The sequence below is a fragment of the Microcaecilia unicolor genome, chromosome 11 (genome assembly GCF_901765095.1).
Source record: "Microcaecilia unicolor chromosome 11, aMicUni1.1, whole genome shotgun sequence".
NCBI lineage: Eukaryota > Metazoa > Chordata > Amphibia > Gymnophiona > Siphonopidae > Microcaecilia > Microcaecilia unicolor.
The window spans coordinates 197004169-197025530 of record NC_044041.1 but is presented as its reverse complement, the minus strand read 5'-3'; the positions used below and the strand labels follow the sequence as shown (position 1 = coordinate 197025530).

General features: G+C 47.4%; 1 protein-coding gene across 2 annotated transcripts in view; it reads right to left on the bottom strand.

Moving 5' to 3' along the window:
- The window catches only part of MYOM3 (myomesin 3), a 104309-nt gene that overhangs the window by 20359 nt on the left and 62588 nt on the right, over positions 1–21362 (bottom strand). For both annotated transcript variants that reach the window (XM_030218635.1, XM_030218636.1), the window contains exons 20-27: positions 18765–18943; positions 17169–17283; positions 12787–12943; positions 10422–10528; positions 8447–8491; positions 6173–6309; positions 4136–4280; positions 1833–1892 (exon numbers count right to left, since the gene is read on the bottom strand). In XM_030218635.1, the coding sequence (XP_030074495.1) occupies positions 1833–1892; positions 4136–4280; positions 6173–6309; positions 8447–8491; positions 10422–10528; positions 12787–12943; positions 17169–17283; positions 18765–18943 (945 nt within the window). The remainder of the gene's footprint in view (positions 1–1832; positions 1893–4135; positions 4281–6172; positions 6310–8446; positions 8492–10421; positions 10529–12786; positions 12944–17168; positions 17284–18764; positions 18944–21362) is intronic.

Below are 21362 nucleotides of genomic sequence, written 5' to 3'. Positions count from 1 at the left end.
TTCCTCCCTTTATCTTTGTACTCTTTTCTCTTCCATCTGTGATTCTCTTTTCCTCCTTCTTTGTACCCTCTTTTCTTCCCTCTGTTCTTCTCTTTTCCTCCCTTTATCTTTGTAGTCTTTTCTCTTCCATCTGTGATTCTCTTTTCCTCTTTCTTTGAACTCTCTTTTCTTCCCTCTGTTCTTCTCTTTTCCTCCCTTTATCTTTGTAGTCTTTTCTCTTCCATCTGTGATTCTCTTTTCCTCTTTCTTTGAACTCTCTTTTCTTCCCTCTGTTCTTCTCTTTTCCTCCCTTTATCTTTGTAGTCTTTTCTCTTCCATCTGTGATTCTCTTTTCCTCTCTCTTTCTTTGTACCCTCTTCTCTTCTCTCTGTGTTTCTTCTTTCCTCTCTCTTTCTTTGTACCCTCTTCTCTTCTCTCTGTTTCTCCTTTCCTTTCTCTTTCTTTGTACACTCTTCTCTTCCCTCTGTGCTTCTCTTTTCCTCCCTTTATCTTTGTAGTCTTTTCTCTTCCATCTGTGATTCTCTTTTCCTCTCTCTTTCTTTGTACCCTCTTCTCTTCTCTCTGTGTTTCTTCTTTCCTCTCTCTTTCTTTGTACCCTCTTCTCTTCTCTCTGTTTCTCCTTTCCTCTCTCTTTCTTTGTACACTCTTCTCTTCCCTCTGTGCTTCTCTTTTCCTCCCTTTATCTTTGTAGTCTTTTCTCTTCCATCTGTGATTCTCTTTTCCTCTCTCTTTCTTTGTACCCTCTTCTCTTCTCTCTGTTTCTCCTTTCCTTTCTCTTTCTTTGTACACTCTTCTCTTCCCTCTGTGCTTCTCTTTTCCTCCCTTTATCTTTGTAGTCTTTTCTCTTCCATCTGTGATTCTCTTTTCCTCTCTCTTTCTTTGTACCCTCTTCTCTTCTCTCTGTTTCTCCTTTCCTTTCTCTTTCTTTGTACACTCTTCTCTTCCCTCTGTGCTTCTCTTTTCCTCCCTTTATCTTTGTAGTCTTTTCTCTTCCATCTGTGATTCTCTTTTCCTCTCTCTTTCTTTGTACCCTCTTCTCTTCTCTCTGTGTTTCTTCTTTCCTCTTTCTTTGTACCCTCTTCTCTTCTCTCTGTTTCTCCTTTCCTCTCTCTTTCTTTGTACCCTCTTCTCTTCTCTCTGTGTTTCTCCTTTCCTCTCTCTTTCTTTGTATCCTCTTCTCTTCTCTCTGTTCTTCTCTTTTCCTCCCTTTATCTTTGTAGTCTTTTCTCTTCCATCTGTGATTCTCTTTTCCTCTCTCTTTCTTTGTACCCTCTTCTCTTCTCTCTGTTCTTCTCTTTTCCTCCCTTTATCTTTGTAGTCTTTTCTCTTCCATCTGTGATTCTCTTTTCCTCTCTCTTTCTTTGTACCCTCTTCTCTTCTCTCTGTGTTTCTCCTTTCCTCTCCCTTTCTTTGTAACCTCTTTTCTTCACTCTGCTCATCTCTATTTCTCCCTTAGTCTTTGTACCCTCTTCTCTACCTTCCCTTTCACACAGTGAATGGTTCAAACAGATCTAACGATCGTTTACTTTCATAAGATCCATTTTATACCCAAGTATATATATTTTCCACACAAGGATGTAGTAAATTTCGGCATAGCACCGCCTACATATTTCGCTCAGATTCGTATAGTTAAGAAAGATGGGGTAGAAGGAACTTTAAAAAGCAGGAAACACAAGTATTGCCTCAGAAATGAAGTGAAAAAGGAGCTGCTCGTTAAAGATAACCTTTGTTTCTCAGAATTTTGTTCAAATTGTCATAACAACGGTTCTTTGAGGTTGAGCAGCAGCGAAATGATCAGGTTCTGGAACGTCCGATGACCTCGAAGGCCTTACCTTGTTTTCTCTCCCAGTCTCTACGCTTGCGTTCCATCTCCGCCAGGACTTCATTAAACTCTGTAAATACACACAGCAACTCTTTCAAGTAAACCACAGTCTAACAACCGTATCAATGTTTGCTCATGCAAATATTTTTTAAATGGAGGAGGGAACCCTTCCATTGGCAACCTTGGGTTTCTGCTGTGACCTGGATTGGCCACTGTTGGAAGCAGGATACGGGGCTAGATGGACCACTGGTCTGACCCAGTTTGGCTATTCTTATGCTCTTACATTCACTCGGTAGAGACGGGCTGGTGTTTACAACCGCGTAGGTAATGTGAATGGCATATCCCATATCGGTGCATATCTTTAACAAATGAAAATGGCAGAAAAAATACCACATTTTTTGTTATGCTAAAGCTCAATGGACATTATTTGTATTCGTTATTTGTACTCGGCCGAATAGTGAACTACACTATTCGGTACAGCTCTAGCATTTTGTACTCACTGCGTCCTCAGACCACATGAAGCAGATTGATGTCATTACGACTGTGATGTCATAAACAGGTAGAACATGATGATGTCATTATGAGGAAAAGCTATTATGGCTCATATTCATTGAGCAGTCGCTGGAGAAATCAAAATTAAAAAAAAAAAAAGCAACATAGCAGGAGGGAGTCTGTCTTGCATGACATGTCCAAGTTCAGCTTCAGAACTGAAAATATTGCCCTCCTAATTAACTTAGATGACCAGAGGCAGCCTGGAGCCAGTTTAACTCAGACAAAGTTGATTTTAAAAACTAAGGGGCTGATATTCAACTGGCAGCGATCTTTATAGTCGTCAACAGCATTATTCCCGGATAGTCATTGCTGAACCATGTCCAGGCACCGGCATCAAATATCTCAGTTTTTGTGGCCGGCTATTTTTTATGCATTTAAGTGCACTTAACCAGATGAGCAACAGCGGATAAAGATAGGACTGACTTTTATGTGGCCTGATTTGACCGCTAAGGGGGACGTTCTATGTACGGCACCTAAAAAATCAGTCCGGAAATCAATGCCGACTAAGCGCGTTCTATACGTGGCATCTAGAATTAGGAGTGGTATATAGAATACACTTAGTTGATATCCCAGCACCTAAAACTATGCGCCTCCATTTACACAAATGAAAACATGCTGTAGATCCCGGCGTGCTGATTTAGGCGCACTGGGCCACATTCTATAACTATAAGCGTAAATTTTGGAACACCCATGAAATGCCCATTTCCCCATCCATAACCCTGCCCCCTTTTGCCTGCTCACCTTAGAAGTTAGGCGCACTGCATTACAGAATGCGCTTAGCGAGTTGTGTGTGTAAATTCTAATTATTGCTAATCAGGGGCATAGCCAGACCGGCAGAAGGGGGGTCCAGAGGTGAGGTGAGGGGGCACATTTTAGCCCCCCCCCCGCCGCCGCCGACCTCCCCCCCGCTACCATTGCTGACACCCTCCCCACCGCCGCCAGCACCACCTCCAACAACTTGGCCCCCCCCCCCCCGCCGCCGACCCTCTCGACCCCCCCGCCCGCTGTTGCCATCGTCTACCTTTGCTGGTGGGGGACCCCAGCCCCCGCCAGCCAAAGTCTTCTTCCTTCATTTGGTTTCTGAGGACGTCAGACTCACCGAAACAGAACGAAGCCTTGCGCCGGACTTACTGGCTGATCTGCGAGGCTTCGTTCTGTTTCTGTGAGTCTGACGTCCTCAGAAACCAAACGAAGGAAGAAGACTTTGGCTGGTGGGGGTTGGGGTCCCCCGCCAGCAAAGGTAGCAGACGGCGACGGCAGGTTGGCAGCGGGAGGGGGGTTGAGAGGGTCGTCAGCAGGGGGGTCCAGGGCCAAATCTATGGGGGCCCAGGCCCCATAGTAGCTACGCCCCTGTTGCCAATTAGTGCTCATTATTGCTTGTTAAGAGCTGTTATCAACGCTGATTAACTTGTTAAGTCAATTAAGTTACACGCGTTGTTTTATAATACGCTTGGATTTTGGCATGGATCTCTTGCTGCACTATATAGAATCCAGGGGTAATGAATATTGGCATTTAACCGCACAAGTGCCGACTCGGTCCCAGACCGCCCACAAAATAGCCAGATTTTAATTTAGCAAGTCTTTGGTAATATTCAGCAGCATTAAACACTTAAAGTGCCACTGAACATCACGAAATAGCCAAGCACAAGGGATTTAACTGGCCAGGAGCCGTTTCTGGCCAGTTAAATCTCTCTGAATATTGACCCCTAACTAGATAAACCGATTTCCAACAGGGTAACTCTCTGTATGAAATGCGCTTACTGTCCCCGTCAAGGTTGAGAGAAAACTGGTTCTTGGCTTTTCCGTCCTTCAGATTCGCTGTGTATGTTCCCCTGTCTTTTTCTGAGAAACCTTGGATTACGATTTCTATAAGACCATTCGCTCTGTCAAAGTTGATCTTCCGTGTCTGTTGGAGAAAAAAAAAATCCACTGCTCATTTTTGTTAAATTCAGAGTCCAGTATGGTTTGACCTTTGGCCAAAGATGGATTGTTTTTGGTGTCTTCATTCCATAAAAATCTGGGGTCTGAAATTCAGACCACAGTGGTCAGTGATTTTTAAGGTGTTGACCGCTGCAGGCAGAATTTGACCTGGTCATTCAATACTGGGTCTAAGCCAGGCACTGACATTAAATAACTGGGATTTGCCTGGTCGCTGGATGTTATCCAGATGACGGCCAATGTTCATAATGGTACCTAGATAACTATTCAAAATACCTGTCCTAATTTTAACCTGCCATTTACCTGGTTAGTGGACTGAAGGTAAATCCCAGCTTTACCCAGATTCCATCACCAGACTGTCCTGGATAGGGCTGCAGAGGTCCACCCAGATTTTCAGTGGCACAGAAGGGCACAAACTGTCCGGTTAAATTGTTTTAAATATTGGGCCCTGATTTTTCCTTGCAATTGAAGCAACCTTTCCAAAAATACTAGGCAACACTTATGTACTTATGTACTTGGGATTCTGAATGGAATCTTGCTACTCTTTGGGGTTCTACATGGAATGTTGCTACACTTTGAAATTCTGCATGGAATCTTGTTATTCTTTCGAATTCTAGAATCTTGTTACTCTTTGGGGTTCTGCATGGAATGTTGCTATTCTTTGTTTTTCTGCCTGGTACTTGTGACCTGGATTGGCCACTGTTGGAAACAGGATGCTGGGCTTGATGGACCTTTGATCTTTCCCAGTATGGCAATACCTTTAGCTAGCAGTAGAGCTCATGGGTGGTGTCATGGGGATGCAACTAGGTCAATTGCTCTAGGCCTCCACGCCACAAGGGGTCACCAAGCCTATTCCAAGCTGAAGGAGACACAGCAGGGGCGAACTGACAGCGGTCGGGGCCCCCAGGCAGTAAAGGTCATTGGGGCCCCTCTGGCTACTGCCCACCGCCCCGCTGCTGCACCGCAGCTGCCTTCCGTGGTCCTAGCTTAAAGGGCCTGATGGTCTAGTGGTTTCTTTGGGGGCAGGAAAGAACCCCATTCTTTTCAGCCCGCTATCGCTACTGTGCCCAGCCGGTGGCAGTGCCGCAGTGTTTTTCAAAATGAATGCCGAGACTCTTTTTAAAACACAGTGGCGCCAGCACCGTCATGCAGAGTGGCAGCAGTGGGTAGGAAAGAGTGGGATTCTCCCCTGCCCCCACAAAGGCCACCAGACCCTTCAAGGTAGGACCAGGGAGGGCTGGAATGTGCTGTGGCAGCGGTGGGCAACTGGGCAGAGCTTCTGGGCCCCCTAAAGCCTCTGGGCACTCGGGCACTGCTTGGGCAGGCTGTGTCTCAATCTGCCCCTGAGACACAGCCTGCTGAAGGGCGTTGAGATTCTCTTCGGAAATTGTGCTCTGGACTCCAACATATGTAACACTGGCCCTGGGAAAGCCCTCTCCCAGCTGCTTTGATTCCCTTGGGCAGCTTCTGAAGAGACATCTATAGCCAGGCAGAGTCCAGGGGACAGGCAGGCAGAGGACATGGAGTGAGGAAGGACAGGGATAATTTGATGGTTTATTATCATGGATGCAAAGGACATGAGGTGAGAAATTACTGGAAGGGGCAGAGTGAAGGTTGTTACTGTGGGTGCAGAGGAGGCGGGTTGAAGGATGACAGGGAGTTCAGATTGATGGTCATATTTCTACTGAATATATAGCATTTTCAGCTTGGTTTTCCTACTGAGCCTCCAGAGGGAATGAGCAGTAAAGGAAAGAGCAGTTTAACTTGGAGCATGATGAGTAAGGAGAGGCCAGCACTGTCTCACTACACAGAAGACATTACTGCAGTCAAATAAATAATCAAAAAACAAACGGCACAAACCGGGGTATCTGAAAGCTCCTCGTCATTAAGAGTTAACAGCAGCTCTGCAGCAGGTGACAGCTTTTCCACCTGTAGCCACAGGCGAACATCTCCCATCTCCAGAACCTCAATGTTCCACCCGGATATCAGCTGGATGACTGTAGGAGTGTGAGGGTCCGAGGGGGGGGGGGGGGAGAGGGGGAGAGAGACAAGCAGACAGGAGTTAACCAGAAATGCATCCCCAGCTCTTAACAGGGACATCATGCTCAGCTGTGATCAGTGTGATGTTAAAGGGATTTATCTATTGTACTATCAGCTTTGATAGAAATCTTCCATTCAGAATTTTGCACGTTTTCTATCGTGCACCATCATGAATTTTTGTTTTCCCTGTTGTGATTCAATTAGACTACTATGCTGATAAACGCAAATAAATAAGGGGTCCTTTTTTTACAAAGCCGTGCTAGTGTTTTTAGTGCACGCTAATGATTAGCATGTACTAAACGCTAGAGATGCCCATAGAAATATATGGGTGTCTCTAACAGTTAGCGAATGCACTTGAATCACCCATAGAAATACATGGGCATCTCTAAAGGTTACCGCGTGCGCTAGAGTCACCCATAGAAATATATGGGCGTCTATAACGGTTAGCGCATGCGCTAGAGTCGCCCATAGAGATACATGGACGTCTCTAACAGTTACTGCGTGGGCTAGAGTGAGTCGCCCATAGAAATACATGGGTGTCTGTAACAGTTTGCGCATGCGCTACAGTCACTCATAGAAATATATGGGCATCTCTAACGGTTAGCGCGTGCTTATTTTTAGAGCACGCTAAAAACGCTAGCGCACCTTTCTAAAAGGACCCCTAAGTTAATCACTGTTGTTTATATAATCTGCATTTCTTATGAATTCAATAGACAAATTCCAGCGTTCGAGGAATAGGGAACATCGCTTAGGGTTTAATCTTGTCTAACCGCCATGATCCAGAGGGGTGCAGGCTGGGATGGAAGTTCTCTGAAGGAAACCTGAGGAGGCATCGCTGCCACTGACCCCCTCTGTCCACATCCAGCCATTTCCCAAAGCCGTCTGACCCTGCACTATGTGAGTGAGCACTCAGCTAACTGTGATCAGAGCTGGCATTAGACACCCCGGGATAACCACACAAAGTGGAGGAACAATCAGTCCCTACGTACGTCAGCAAGCGACAGTCCAGGGGGTAGGGTAGACAGGCTCTTCCAAAAGACCAAGGGAAAAACCAGTTCAAAAACGCGATCTTTATTGAAACAACTCAAACGACTCGACACAGCTGCTGTGTTTCGGCGTCAAAACACCTGCTTCAGGAGTCTCGTGATGTTCATTGTACGGAGGTAAGCGATGTTTCAAAGATCACACACGACTTTAAATGGTGGCTCCCTTGGTCTTTGGAAGAGTCTATCTACCCTACCCCTTGGACTCTGTCCATTAGACACACCGGGGCCAGGGCAGGGGGAGCGCTTTGAAGTTCCGCCTTAGTGACATCAAAGGCACCAACATTTCACAATAAAATGACCTCTCCTTGGACAAAAACGAAAGCGCTTGTTCAAAACTAAGGGTACTGCACCCACAGAGCTGGCTCTTATAAGTGATATCGCTCAGTTTCACTAAAGAAACCACTTCTATTATCATGCTGGGGTCCCAGACAATTGCCCTGCTTATTCTCTTCCCCTCCCCCCCCCCCAAAAAAAACACCCAAACATTCTTAATTCCCATCAGATCTGGCCTGCAAAGGGGTGCCAGGCCAGGTGCCCAGGCTCATTGTGAGGCTTTATTTGCTTATGTCAGTAGGGGCTGAAAAACAGGACCCTGTGCAAGAAACACAGGCTCCCTGGTAAATCCTGCCCTAATTCTTATGGCTCCCCCCCCCCCCCCCCCCTCCCCGCTGCACAGTCCCATCAGAAACTTGAAGTTTCTTAGGCCTTTGTTAAAGCAGGAAGTCCTTATAATGGGGCACCGGTGAGCAGAGATGGCCAAAGGAGGGTCAATATTGGGTTTCTGACCTGACCTATGGGAGCAGCTAGATGTTTCCGCCTCACCCCAGGTCAGTCAAACAGGCTGATCCGGCCCTGGCTTTGTCCCCTGGCATGCAAGGATTTCCAATTCTCATTTTTAGGAGGAATTCAGTAGGAAATATCAGAACTAGGACATTCCATGCAGGCGCTGGTGTAAAACCAAGACTGGCTCAGTCAGCTCTGTCGACCCTGGCAGCCGTTCAGTCTCCAGCCTAGGCTGTGCCAAATATTAATGGTAGGTTCCTCTTACGTGGGTTTCTTATTTCATGGCTGCGCTTCAGCAGGTCCCTGAGCTCTGTAAAAAAAAAAAAAAGAAAGAAAATCACAGAGGTTACATTCTGGGGAAATGTGTAACTGAAAAGTGTTAGGGGGAGGAGGGGGGAGTGTAATGGGCCCTAAATCAAAATACCTGAGTTCAAATTCTGCTACTGCCATTCAGCCACCTGGGGCAAGTTACGTTCCAGCCAAGGGCGTAGCCAGACCTCGAAATGTACTCACTCTGCTGCTCCCCAGTATCTCTCCACACTCGTCCTTCCCTACACCCCTTCCCGTGCACTCCGCTCCATGGATAAATCCTTCTTCTGTTCCCTTCTCCACTACTGCCAACTCCAGACTTCGCGCCTTTTGTCTCGCTGCACCCTACGCCTTGAATAGACTTCCTGAGCCCCTACGTCTTGCCCCATCCTTGGCCACCTTTAAATCTAGACTGAAAGCCCACCTCTTTGACATTGCTTTTGACTCGTAACCACTTGCCTCCACCTACCCTCCTCTCCTCCTTCCTGTACACATTAATTGATTTGATTTGCTTACTTTATTTTTTGTCTATTAGATTGTAAGCTCTTTGAGCAGGGACTGTCTTTCTTCTATGTTTGTGCAGCGCTGCATACGCCTTGTAGCGCTATAGAAATGCTAAATAGTAGTAGTAGTAGTAGAGTGGGACCAGAGCCCAAAGTGAGGGGGGCACATTTTGGCCCAACTCCCCGACGCTCCCCCCCCCCCCCCCCCCCCCCCCCGCTGTAACGCCACATACCTTGGCTGGCAGAGGTCATCAAACCCCACCATCTGAAGCCTTGCCCAGCGCTGGTCTCCGGCGCCACCGCATTGCCCTGCTCTGCTCTGTCTTCCCCTCACATCCGGCATGCTCCTTGTAGTGAAACTGAGCGTGCTCAATTTCACTAAAAGGAGCATGCAGGACGTGAAGGAAAGAGAGAGCAGGGCAGGCAACGCAGCGGCCCCGGAGACCAGCACTGGACAAGGCTTCAGATGGTGGGGGTTGGGGACACCCGCCAGCCAAGGTATTTGCTGCGGCAGTGGGTGGGGAGCGGCATGGCGGGGGGGGGGTGGCAGACCAAAATATGCCCCCTGACTTCAGACTCTGGCCCCCTCCCGCTGCGAGGTCTGGCTATGCCCTTGGCCTTACATTGCCTGCCCTTCTTCCCCTCATGTGGCCCATGCTCGATTTTAAGGAAATTGAGCATGCGAAAAGTGTAGCGCATGCGCAGTTTCGCTAAAACCGAACATGCGCATGAAAAATAGGGAAGCAGGGAAGGCAATGTAAGGAGAACAACGCTGGAGAAACTCTTCAGCTGGCGGGGATTGGGGACCAGCGCCAGCCAAACCGGGGGGGCCCTGGATCCATTTTAGGGGAGTCCCAGGCCCCCGTGGCCACCTCGAAGCTTTGCCACTGGTTCCAGACGATATTCAGCCAGTGGTGGACAGCATTTTTTTGTCCATTGCCAGAGCTAAAACCGGAATTTCAATGCTGGGCTCGGTGTGGGCTTCGGCATTGAGTTTCTGTTTTTATAAAAGCTGGCTAGCGCTTGCCCAGTGAAGTCAATATTCAGACTTAACCGGCCACGGGCTAGCCGCGTATAAAGGGCTTCTTTTACTAAATCACACTAGCAATTCCCACATTCAATTCCTATGGTTTCCTCTCATTTGCCGCACAGGGAATTGGTTGCGTGTTTTAGGACAGCTATTTACGTGGTCCTACTTACATGCTGCACATGGTCAGTTAGCTCTGAATATTGGGAGGTAATGGGACTCTGCCTAGGGTTACCATATGTCCGGAGTTACCCAGACATGTCCTCTTTTTGAGGGCATGTCCGGGCAACCGGGCGGGTTTTGCCAATTTGCCCGTTTGTCCGGATTTCTGGACAAACGGGCAGGCTGGTGGGCGGGCCTTCCTATAGGATAACGCAGGGCTTATGACAGGTATGTTCTACCTTCTGCTGTTAGGGTGCGGCTGGCGGAGACACCGTCTGCATTGGGCACCTCCACCGAGTAGGTCCCCAGGTCCTCCTCTGATGGCTTAGTCAGTATAAGTTTAGTCCTGGAGAACAGACACATAAAAATGCAGGTGTGTTATTACAGAAACTGTAAGTGTTATAATAGGACAAACAGATTTTCCTCCTTTCTTCCTCTTTCAATCTTCCCAGTACCCTCAATCTGCAGCCTCGGAACCATATCTGAAGCCACCTCTCCCCTTCCTTGCACATTCCCTAAGCGTTGCTACAAGATGGTGTACGGGTTTTTAAAACTCTTTAACATCACCAGAATCTGTCTCTTCCTTTCTGAACTCACTACCGAATAATCTCTTTTCCCCTCTGATACCTTTTTTTATTGGACATAACTTAATACATTTCTTGATTAGCTTTCGAAGGTCGCCCTTCTTCGTCAGATTGGAAATAAGCAAATGTGCTAGCTGACAGTGTATATAAGTGAAAACATTCAAGCATTACTATGACAGTCTGACAGGGTGGGAGGATGGGGGTGGGTCGGAGGTATGCATGGGGACATCAAAGCGTATCATTGATATTCTAACAGGATGGGTGTGGATAGGTGAGGGGTGGGGTGATCAACAGAGAAATACAGCTTTATGGTTTATAATGGGCTAGGAACCCCAGATCCTTGTTTTGTTTGATTTCTATTGATAACCTTAAGAGTGGACTAACACGGCTACCACACTCCCCTCTGATAAGAATACAAGAAGTGTCACCTCTCATCGCCTCCTGCTTAGACTATACAACAAGCTTTCTCACTGGTAGGTCCTGCCTATCATTGCCTTCATGGCAGGGGGCGTAGCTAGACATGGTATTTCGGGTGGGCCTGAGCCCAAGTTGGGTTGGCAGACAATTTTTCCCACATCCCACGTCAATAAATAAATACTCTCTATGCCCCGCTGCTCCCCCCCCCCCACCATAACATGTGCAAAAACTGAGCTTGGGAGGGGGGGGGGAGGGGGTGCTGGCGCAGTGGCAGGCACATAGCGAGAAGTATGAGAATATTCCAGCCATGGGCTGCAGGGTACAGGAATGTTCCAGCTGCTGCTTGGGAATCCCCACCGGTCTTAAAAAGGGCACCGCAATTTTGGATGGGCCGGAGGTGCCATGGAGGCATATTTTCAAAGCACTTTGGGAGGCTAAGTTCCATAGGTTTCTATGGAACTTTGGGAGGCTAAGTGCTTTGAAAATGAGCCTGATGGTGTGCTTCAAAGACCAGAGATGTGAACACAACAAAACTAAAGTACGTCATGGGCATAACACAACTCTTCCGTCGTACGATTCCCTAGTGTGGCTGGGCCACATGAACTTTATCTTACCACAACATCACTTTGTATTTGCTTACACCGGAGTCTGTAACGCCTCTCCGGTACTATGTAAGCCATATTGAGCCTACAAATAGGTGGAAAAATAATAAAATGCACCCTCAACGTTCTGAGGACACTGACGTCACTGCAGGCACTCAGACACCGGTTCGTAAGTTCATGGTGGTGATGCCAGAACACTCACCATGTCTCCATGCCCCGCCCTCGCGTCACACGTGATGACGTCGAGGGCGGGACAAGTACACAAACACGCAAATGAAAGAAAGGGGAGGAGTAGGGAAACACGCTACTCCTCTCCGTCCAACGAATCGCTGCTGCCGAGGATGTGCCCATCACCCCGCCCCTTTCGCACCATCACCACGCCCCCGGTCGCCCCCCTTCACCCCATCACCTTCCCTCCCCCCTGTCACCTCCCCTCCCCTTACGCTACTATCCCTGGTGGTCTAGATGTACCTGTTCACTCGGGGGCAGGAAAGAAACAGCCCCCGCTTTCCTGCCCGGAGCGCTGCTGCTAGCTGCCCTGCTGCATCCTGTATGAGTCCGGCTCTCGGCGTTTCAAAATGGCCGCCGAGAGTTGAAGCAGCCTTGCGAGACTTCAACTCTCGGTGGCCATTTTGAAACGCCGAGAGCCGGACTCGCACAGGATGCAGCAGGGCAGCTAGCAGCAGCGCTACAAGTGAACAGGTACCTCTACACCACCAGGGATACTAGCGTAAGGGGAGGGGAAGGGAGTCCCGTGCCCGCTAGCGCTCATTTCATCACAGGCAGAAACGGGCCTTTTTTACTAGTAAATAAATAAAGATCTGCTTAGCACAATCAAAGGTCTACAACTTTTCCAGCTCAATGTCGGAAAGATTCTTCACTTGCGAACTTCTCTCCTCTCTTCCTGTACCTATCGCTCCGTCATTATTCTTACCTTCCCAGCCCTATTCCCTCCTCCCCAGCCTGGCCCTTGGACTTCTATCCAAACTTTGTAAATTTACTTGTTTCCATCATTATGGATCTCGGTTCGGTCTGCATCTGGAGGTCCTTCGTAATCTTTGGACCAGATAAACTCAGGGTCATCCAGTGGTTCAGGATTCTCAAAAGCCAAGTAAATGAAGCCCTCTTCATCCACCCCCACTTCAATTTCATTCATGCCTGGAGGGGAAAAAAATACAAATCATAATTCCAAGAGAACAGACAGGGCCTTCCTTGTGCTGAAAGAGAAGGAATGTGCTTCCAGGGCTTTGTTTTGAGAAGGCTGGGATGGTCGTTATCTGTGATCATATTCTAAGTTTCTTGTAACTTATGTACGTGGAGGGGCATAATAGAAGGAAAACGTCTATCTCCGTGGGCGTTTATCTCTGAGAACGGGTCCGTGAAGGGGCGGACCGAACCGTATTTTCGAAACAAAATAGACGTCCATGTTTTATTCGACAATTTGTGAGCTGGGCGTTTTTGCTTTTCAGCGATAATGGAAAATGAAAGCGCCCGGCTCAAAAACGAATAAATCCAAGGCATTTGTTCGTGGGAGGGGCCAGGATTCGTAGTGCACTGGTCCCCCTCACATGCCAGGATACCAACCGGGCACCCTAGGGGGCACTTTTACAAAAAAAAAAAAAAAGGTAAAAGAGCTCCCAGGTGCATAGCACCCTTCCCTTGTGTGTTGAGCCCCCCAAATCCCCCTCAAAACCCACTGCCCACAAGTCTACACCATTACTATAGCCCTAAGGGGTGAATGGGGGCACCTACATGTGGGTACAGTGGGTTTGGGGGGTGGTTTGGAGGGCTCCCATTTACCAGCACAAGTGTAACAGGGGGGGGGGGGGATGGGCCTGGGTCCACCTGCCTGAAGTCCACTGCTCCAGTGACCTGCATACTGCTGTCAGGGAGGTGGGTATGACATTTGAGGGTGAAAATAAAAAGTTGTGAAACGGAATATTTTGTGGTGGGAGGGGGTTTGTGACCACTGGGGGAGTCAGGGGAGGTCATCCCCGATTCCCTCCAGTGGTCATCTGGTCATTTAGGGCACTTTTTGGGGCCTTATTCATGGAAAAACAGGGTCCAGGAAAAGTGCCCTAAATTCTCGCTAAAAACGCATATTTTTCTTCCATTATCGGCGAAAGGCGCCCATCTCTGATCGCCCGATAACCACGCCCCAGTTCCGCCTTCACCATGCCTTCGACACGCCCACATCAACTTTGTCCGCATCCGCGACGGAGTGCAGTTGAAAACGTCCAAATTCGGCTTTCGATTATACCGCTTTATTCGTTTTTGTGAGATTTATTTTATTTATTTATTTATTTGTTGCTTATATCCCACATTTTCCCACTCATGCAGGCGCAATGTGGCTTACAGAAAGTTAAATAAGAATACAAACTGAAAGGTTAGGCAAGCATCTAACAGCGTGAACTATGTAGGGTAGGGGGCAAGGGATACATTAATCGACATGACAAGTTGAGGGGTAAGTCTTAGCAAAGAGGAATGTCTATCTCCCGATTTGGGTCACAATATAGGCGTTTTTCTATTTCGATTATAAGCTGGATAGTCTCCCTTCAGACAGATGTTAATTTCTGGAAATCAAAACAATTTCACACGCTCATGTTTGGAAGTTGTCCTTTTCTTCTTGCAAGTCAAAACCTTCTCAAAGACTTCGTACTGTTGACTCAAAAATCTCAGGAGTTTGTCCTTCTAATTATGTGGTACCACTGCTTCACTGGTATGAACAATTGTCATCATGACTGTTGAGCATGGCTTAAATTAAAACTAAAGAAAAGTATGACCTTAATTTCAGGCTAACCCAATACCAAATGGAAGGGTTGAGTTTGATTCCTTGGCCCTGCCTTTGCTCCTCAGGTGGAGGCACTGAGCACCAGGACAGTAAGAGTCTAACAGAGACTGATCTCGGGAGGCTCCAGCTGGGTCGGACCCTGAACCCAGAAAATGCCCAGGTCAGGGGCATTACAGGTGGAAACTGTGAGTCCTCCAAAACTCACCAGAAACCCACATGTAGGTGCCCTCTTCACCCATAAGGGCTATTGTAGTGGTGTACAGTTGGGGGTAGTGGGTTTTGGGTGGGTTTTGGAGGGCTCAGCAGACAAGATAAGGGAGCAACATTGAGATATGTACCTGGGGGCATTTATATGAACTCCCCAGCAATGTCCCTAGAGTGCCTCATTGCTCCCTGGGATGTCTGGGGGACCAGTCTGCTAAAAACAATACTGGCCCCTCCTACATCCCAACGGCTTGATTTTCTACTTTTTCACTAATGCTTTTTTTCTTCCGAAAATGTCCGGAAAAGATAAATGCACAGAGCACAAAACCTTGTTATAAACGGTATTTTCAGAAAAAAAAAAAGATAGATGTTTTGTGGTTTCAAAAATGGCTATATTTTCTATTCGGATTTGGGACGTTTAGTTCAAAACATCCAAAGTCCAACTTAAACGTCATATTGAAAATGATCCTCCACTAGGAATTTTTGTGCAAAGTAACGCACCAAATTCACTTGGGGGGGGGGGGGGTTTATAAATTGAGCTCACAAAGTGCTATTTTATAAAAGGCACACAGACTTCATTGAATAGTGCGTAGCGCCAATTCCCGCACCTGTCTTTAGTTGCCAGACTTATGCCTGCTGAAACCTGGCGTAAATGCCGGTGACCAAGTTAGGCGCACTGAGCGTATTCTATAACTACATGCGCAGCTTCTCGGAATGCCTGTGGCCACACCCCCTTTTAGTAGAGTTAGGCGCCGTGTCTTATAGAACAGCACACAGCCAGATGCGTGTGCAAATTTTAACGAGTACCAATTCACATAAATAATTGGTTGTTAGCACCCAATTATGGATGGCTGACAGCTCATTAACCAATTAATTTGCATGACCATCTGGGTAGCATATATGGAATCTGGGGGATGGGATGTACCTGCAAGAGGGGCATTCACATGGGCGGAGCACGGGCGTGTCACATGGTGACGTGTGCCCGTTCTAGAATACTCTCAGTTGCACACGATGCACGAAGCAGTTAAGCAACGTCAACTTACACCAGCTCTTGAACTCTTGTAAATGGGCTTCCAAAAGTCTTGATGTGCCAAGCTTTTACGTCATTATTGAACTAAGTGCATCCCCATTGTGAAATCTATATTGAGGTGTCAAGTTACAGCATTAACTCATATGGGGGGGGGGGGTCCTTTCAGTAAGATGCGGTAAAGGGGGCCTGCGCTAGCGTCAGCGCATGTTTTTGACATGCACTGAAGCCCCCTTTCACCGCAGCGGTGTAATGGAAGTGAATTTTAAAAGATTGTTTTCAACTCTGTCTTTGACTGAAAGTAACTTTTCTTGTAAATATAAAAAAAACAAGTTGGAATTCAGAAGATAAGACACAACTCTAACTAATTTGGTATGCAAAGGGGAGGATGGCACTTATTTCCCAGGCCCAGCTTGGCCACCTGGACTTGGGAAAACATGTGACCACGTTCCCACAGATGTAAGCAGAGACGCAGTCTGTAATTTTCCATAGAAACTTTCTGTAACTTTCCTTAGCTCTGGACATGGGCTCAGAGCCTAATAAAAGGGAGGGCTTGTCACAGCGGAGTTGGGGTTAATCTGTGAGTAATGTACGGACTGCACAGAGGGTTTGTTCCTGGTCCCAAGCTCCTAGCTCTCGCTGTGAACCGGGCTCCCCCAGCTGCTGATAAGAGCCTGGATGATGGAGACCAGTGTTGTGTATATATATATGTATATATTTATATGTATCTGTTTTATAGCTTTCTTTTAATTAGATGGTTTAATTAGTGTGCATATCTCCTAATTTGATTTCATAATCATTGTATAGACTGAAGCAATAATCATTGTAGAATTTAGCTTCCCTAATAAAGGTTTCATTTACTTATTACGAATCCAAAAGAATCCACGGTAGTTATTGAGCAATCTGTATTAGTGAGACCCATAGCAGTACAAGCGGGTAAAAAGCTATCTTTTTTTCTCAAAAAGAAATGGCTATGCGGTAAGTGGACCACTAGTCGCACAGCCATTTCCAGGGGGAGCATTTACTGCCACCCATTGAGGTAGCGGTAAGGACTCTCGCAGTATCCCAGCGATAACCTGATTAGCACCGGAGCTACAAAAGTAGAAAATATTTTTGTAGCGCCGGAAATGTCGCATGCTGGGGGTGGGAAGTACTGCTGGGCTCTGCGGAAGCCCGACGGTATTTCCAGATTGGCGCGATGACAAATCTGTTGCCTGTGCCAACCCTTTAGTAAAAGGGTCCCATCATATTTGAGACACACTGAAATGTCTCGAAATACACCACCGATATTTTGTTACACAAAAAAACAAAACAAGAGGAAAGATCTATCCCAACATCCCCCATTATTAGTGGGATGTTACCTGGTTTCGTTTCAGCTATTACAGGATCTGAGGGAACAGAAGGTGCTCCGGTGCCAGCGGCGTTTACTGCCTTCACCCGGAAAACATACGACTTTCCTTTCTCCAGCTCGGATACCTGCGAATGCCAACAGACCACCGAAATAAGCTGGCAAAAATATAGCTCCTACTTCTGTTAATTCCAGCGACAGCTGTGTGTGCGGTTACTGGGTCTGGCCGTATAAGCAGAATACACTATAATTAGGGTTTCTGATAAACACCACTAAAAAATGTACAACAGGTGTTTATTGGATGTGTGAAAATATGGGTCAACAACCAAGCTATAGGCGACACCTTTTTTTCATTGCTTTCCAATAATATAAATGTATAACATTAATCAAGAAATGCGAGAAACAACTATAATGATGAAACATAAATGGTAATTCACTAATTAAATGGCCCTCATCATGGCGAGAGCATAAAGCTACATCCTCTGTGTTTTACAGTGGCACAGTAAAGGGGGACAGTAGGGGGGACCACCCTGGGCGCCATCTTGGAAGTGGCGCAGCGGGAACCCCAGCCCTCCAGCAGAAGCCCTCTTGCCCATAAACCATGCCACCTGCTCCCTCATCCCCCATGCAATCCTGGGTTTTTGTACAATCAAGCATGTGTGAGGGAGGCCCTCCCCCCACCTTCACGCATGCATGAAAAATACTCATGCGTGAAAACTGTGCATGCGTAGAGGGTTGATTGGTTGTACAGAAATCCAACATTGAGCGCAAGGGGAGGGGTAGTGTACAGCGCAGCAGAAGGGCAGGAGGGCTTCTGCTAGCAGGGTTTGTTGACCCTGCCAGTTCAGGAATGCGCCGGAGAACAATGACGTAGTAAGGAGGGGCGGGGTCACCATCCTCCCTTACCACACTGCCGGTGTTTTTCTTCACTTATTCATCAGGAACTTCTTCAATTGTAATGGGTTGAAGAAAATACTGTATATTGATTCTCTGATAAGCTACTAAGCACTTACCAAGAATCTATGAGGAAAAGGTGGGGCCTTTTTATTGGACTAATGATGAATCTGTGACAAGCTTTTGCGAGTTATGCTCTCTTCATCCTATGAGTCACTGGCTTTTTAAAAAAACACCAGTATTACTTACATTACTTGTAATCTCATCTTGCCCTTTTCTTGGCACTGTTGATTCCCCTTTGATCTTTTCTCTAGGTTAGTGCAGTGGACTTTGATCCTGGGGAACTGGGTTTGATTCCCACTGCAGCTCTGGGCAAGTCACTTAACCCTCCATTGCCCCTGGTAGAAATAAGTACCTGAATATACTATGTAAACCGCTTTGAATGTAGTTGCAAAAACCACAGATAGGCGGTATATCAAGTCCCATTTCCCTTTCTGACCACAGACGCTTCATTTCTTGTAGTTAATCACTTTCTGTTCTGGCCCTCAGCCTGTGCCACATTCCCCACTTTCCACAACACGTGTGATGGCCGTATGAGGTTCTGATGAGACTCAACATAGCGGAATATGCTTCTATTTAAACTTCACAGATATCTGATTAAATTGTGTGTGGAGGGGGGAGGGGAATGGTTGTAGCTGAAATTTGTGGCACATACCCTCATGTGCGTGGTAGCCGTCGGTTGCTTATTGACTGTTTTCCATTCATCCGACCCCTCTTCGCACATCTCAATGTAGTAGCCTTTGACAGGGCTGGCTCCGATATACAATGGAGGCTCCCAGTGGAGCATGAGGGTAGAGTCTCGCACCTCTGTGAATCTCACGTCGTAGGGTGGACCTGCCAAAGCAAATGAGTGCACAATAAGAGGCGTGAAGGGGCATAATTGAACAAAAACGTCTATCTCCATGGGCGTTTATATCCAAGAACGGGTCTGTGAAGGGGCGGACCGAACCATATTTTCGAAAAAAATAGACGTCCATGTTTTATTCGACAATTTGTGAGCTGGGCGTTTTTGTTTTTCAGTGATAATGGAAAATGAAAGCGCCCAGCTCAAAAACGAATAAATCCAAGGCATTTGTTCATGGGAGGGGCCAGGATTTCTTAGTGCACTGGTCCCCCTCACATGCCAGGACACCAACCGGGCACCCTAGGGGGCACTTTTACAAAAACCAAAAAAAAAGGTAAAAGAGCTCCCAGGTGCATAGCACCCTTCCCTTGTGTGTTGAGCCCCCCAAATCCCCCTCAAAACCCACTGCCCACAAGTCTACACCATTACTATAGCCCTAAGGGGTGAAGGGGGGGCACCTACATGTGGGTACAGTGGGTTTGGGGGGGGGGGTTGGACGACTAACAAGCATTAAGCAGCACAATTGTAACAGGTAGGGGGGATGGGCCTGGGTCCACCTGCCTGAAGTCCACTGCACCCCCTAACAACTGCTCCAGGGACCTGCATACTGCTGCCAGGGAGGTAGGTAGATATTTGAGGGTGAAAATAAAAAGTTGTGAAACATCATGTTTTGTGGTGGGAGGGGGTTAGTGACCACTGGGGGAGTCAGGGGAGGTCATCCCCGATTCCCTCTGGTGGTAATCTGGTCATTTAGGGCACTTTTTGGGGCCTTATTCGTGAAAAAACAGGATCCAGGAAAAGTGCCCTAAATTCTAGCTACAAACGCATACTTTTTTCCATTATCGGCGAAAGGCGCCCATCTCTCCTCGGCCAATAACCATGCCCCAGTTCCACCTTCGCCACGCCTCCTACACGCCCCCGTCAACTTTGTACGCTTCCGCGATGGAGTGCAGTTGAAAACGTCCAAAATCGGCTTTCCATTATACCGATTTATTCGTTTTTGTGAGATAAACGTCTATCTCCCGATTTGGGTCAAAATCTAGGCGTTTTTCTCTTTCAATTATAAGGTGGATATTACCCTAAGGCAATCGGTTTTGATTCCTGCCTTATTCAATAGATTAGTCAATAATCCCCTCATTCTATAACTTGGACCTAAATTTAAGTAGTAGTTGTACACACTTAAATGGGTAAGTGCTAGGCGTGTGTTCAGTGCTATTCTATAAATGACGCATGCAATTTGCTTAGTGCGTAAATGCAAGGGGAGGAGCATGGGTGGGGCTTGGGCGGGACCAACATTTACATGTGTAAACTTATAGAATACTGTAAGTTATGCACTAGAGTTACTACATTTCAGGGGCATAGCTAGACTTTGGCGGGAGGGGGGTCCAGATCCTGAGGTGAGGGGGCACATTTTAGCCTCCCCTGTGCCGACGACCCCCCCCCACCATTGCCGACCACCCCATTGCAGACCCCCCCGCCACTGCCGCCACCGCCGCCACCACCACCACCGCCAACAACTTTGATCCCCCCCCTGCCGACGACCCTCTCGACCCCCCCTCCTGCCGACAACCCCCCGCCGCTGTCGCCTACCTTTGCTGACTGATCTGCAAGGCTTCGTTCTGTTTCTGCGAGTCTGACGTCCTGCACGTACAGAAACAGAACAAAGCCTTGCGCGGGAAGAAGAGGACCTCGGCTGGCGTGCATGACGTCAGACTCAGAAACAGAACGAAGGAAGAAGAGGACCTCGGCTGGCGGGGGTTGGGGGTCCCCCGCCAGCAAAGGAAGGCGACGGCGGGTTGGCGGCGGGAGGGGGGGTCGCGAGGGTCGTCGGCAGGGGGGTCCAGGGCCAAATCTACGAGGGCCCAGGCCCCCGTGGCCCCACGTAGCTACGCCCCTGTGTCTGAGTACTGCCAAAATAAAAACTGTGTTTGAAAACCTGTCGTCACAATGATGTCACAAAAGGATGACAGGTTTTCAAACACAGTTATTTTGCAGTACTCAGACGGCTTTGTCTGTGTGGTTTTACTCGAGAGGCTTTACGTCATAGAGGTACCATATGTTAGTTGTGCTGATACCAGGCTACAACCATTTGATGTTACAGAAAAGGCTACTATGGTGGGTCCTCAGGGGACTTAAATGGATGAGCCCAGTTGTAGACCTGCCCCCTTAGAACGTTGGATAGAAGAGAAACATAAGTACAATGAATGAAATGAAACGAATAAGCAGATATGCAAGCATTTCATTAAAAGATGTGACCGTCTCTGGGAAAACGTGACTAAAGTCACCAGAAACAAAAACTTAGGTTTAATGAATTCTGTTGTAATACAACAGTCCAAACTCCATCCTTTTGTGTGAAAATAAATTTTAAAAGTTGTAGAAATTTCAAACACGAGACTACTTAAAGTAATC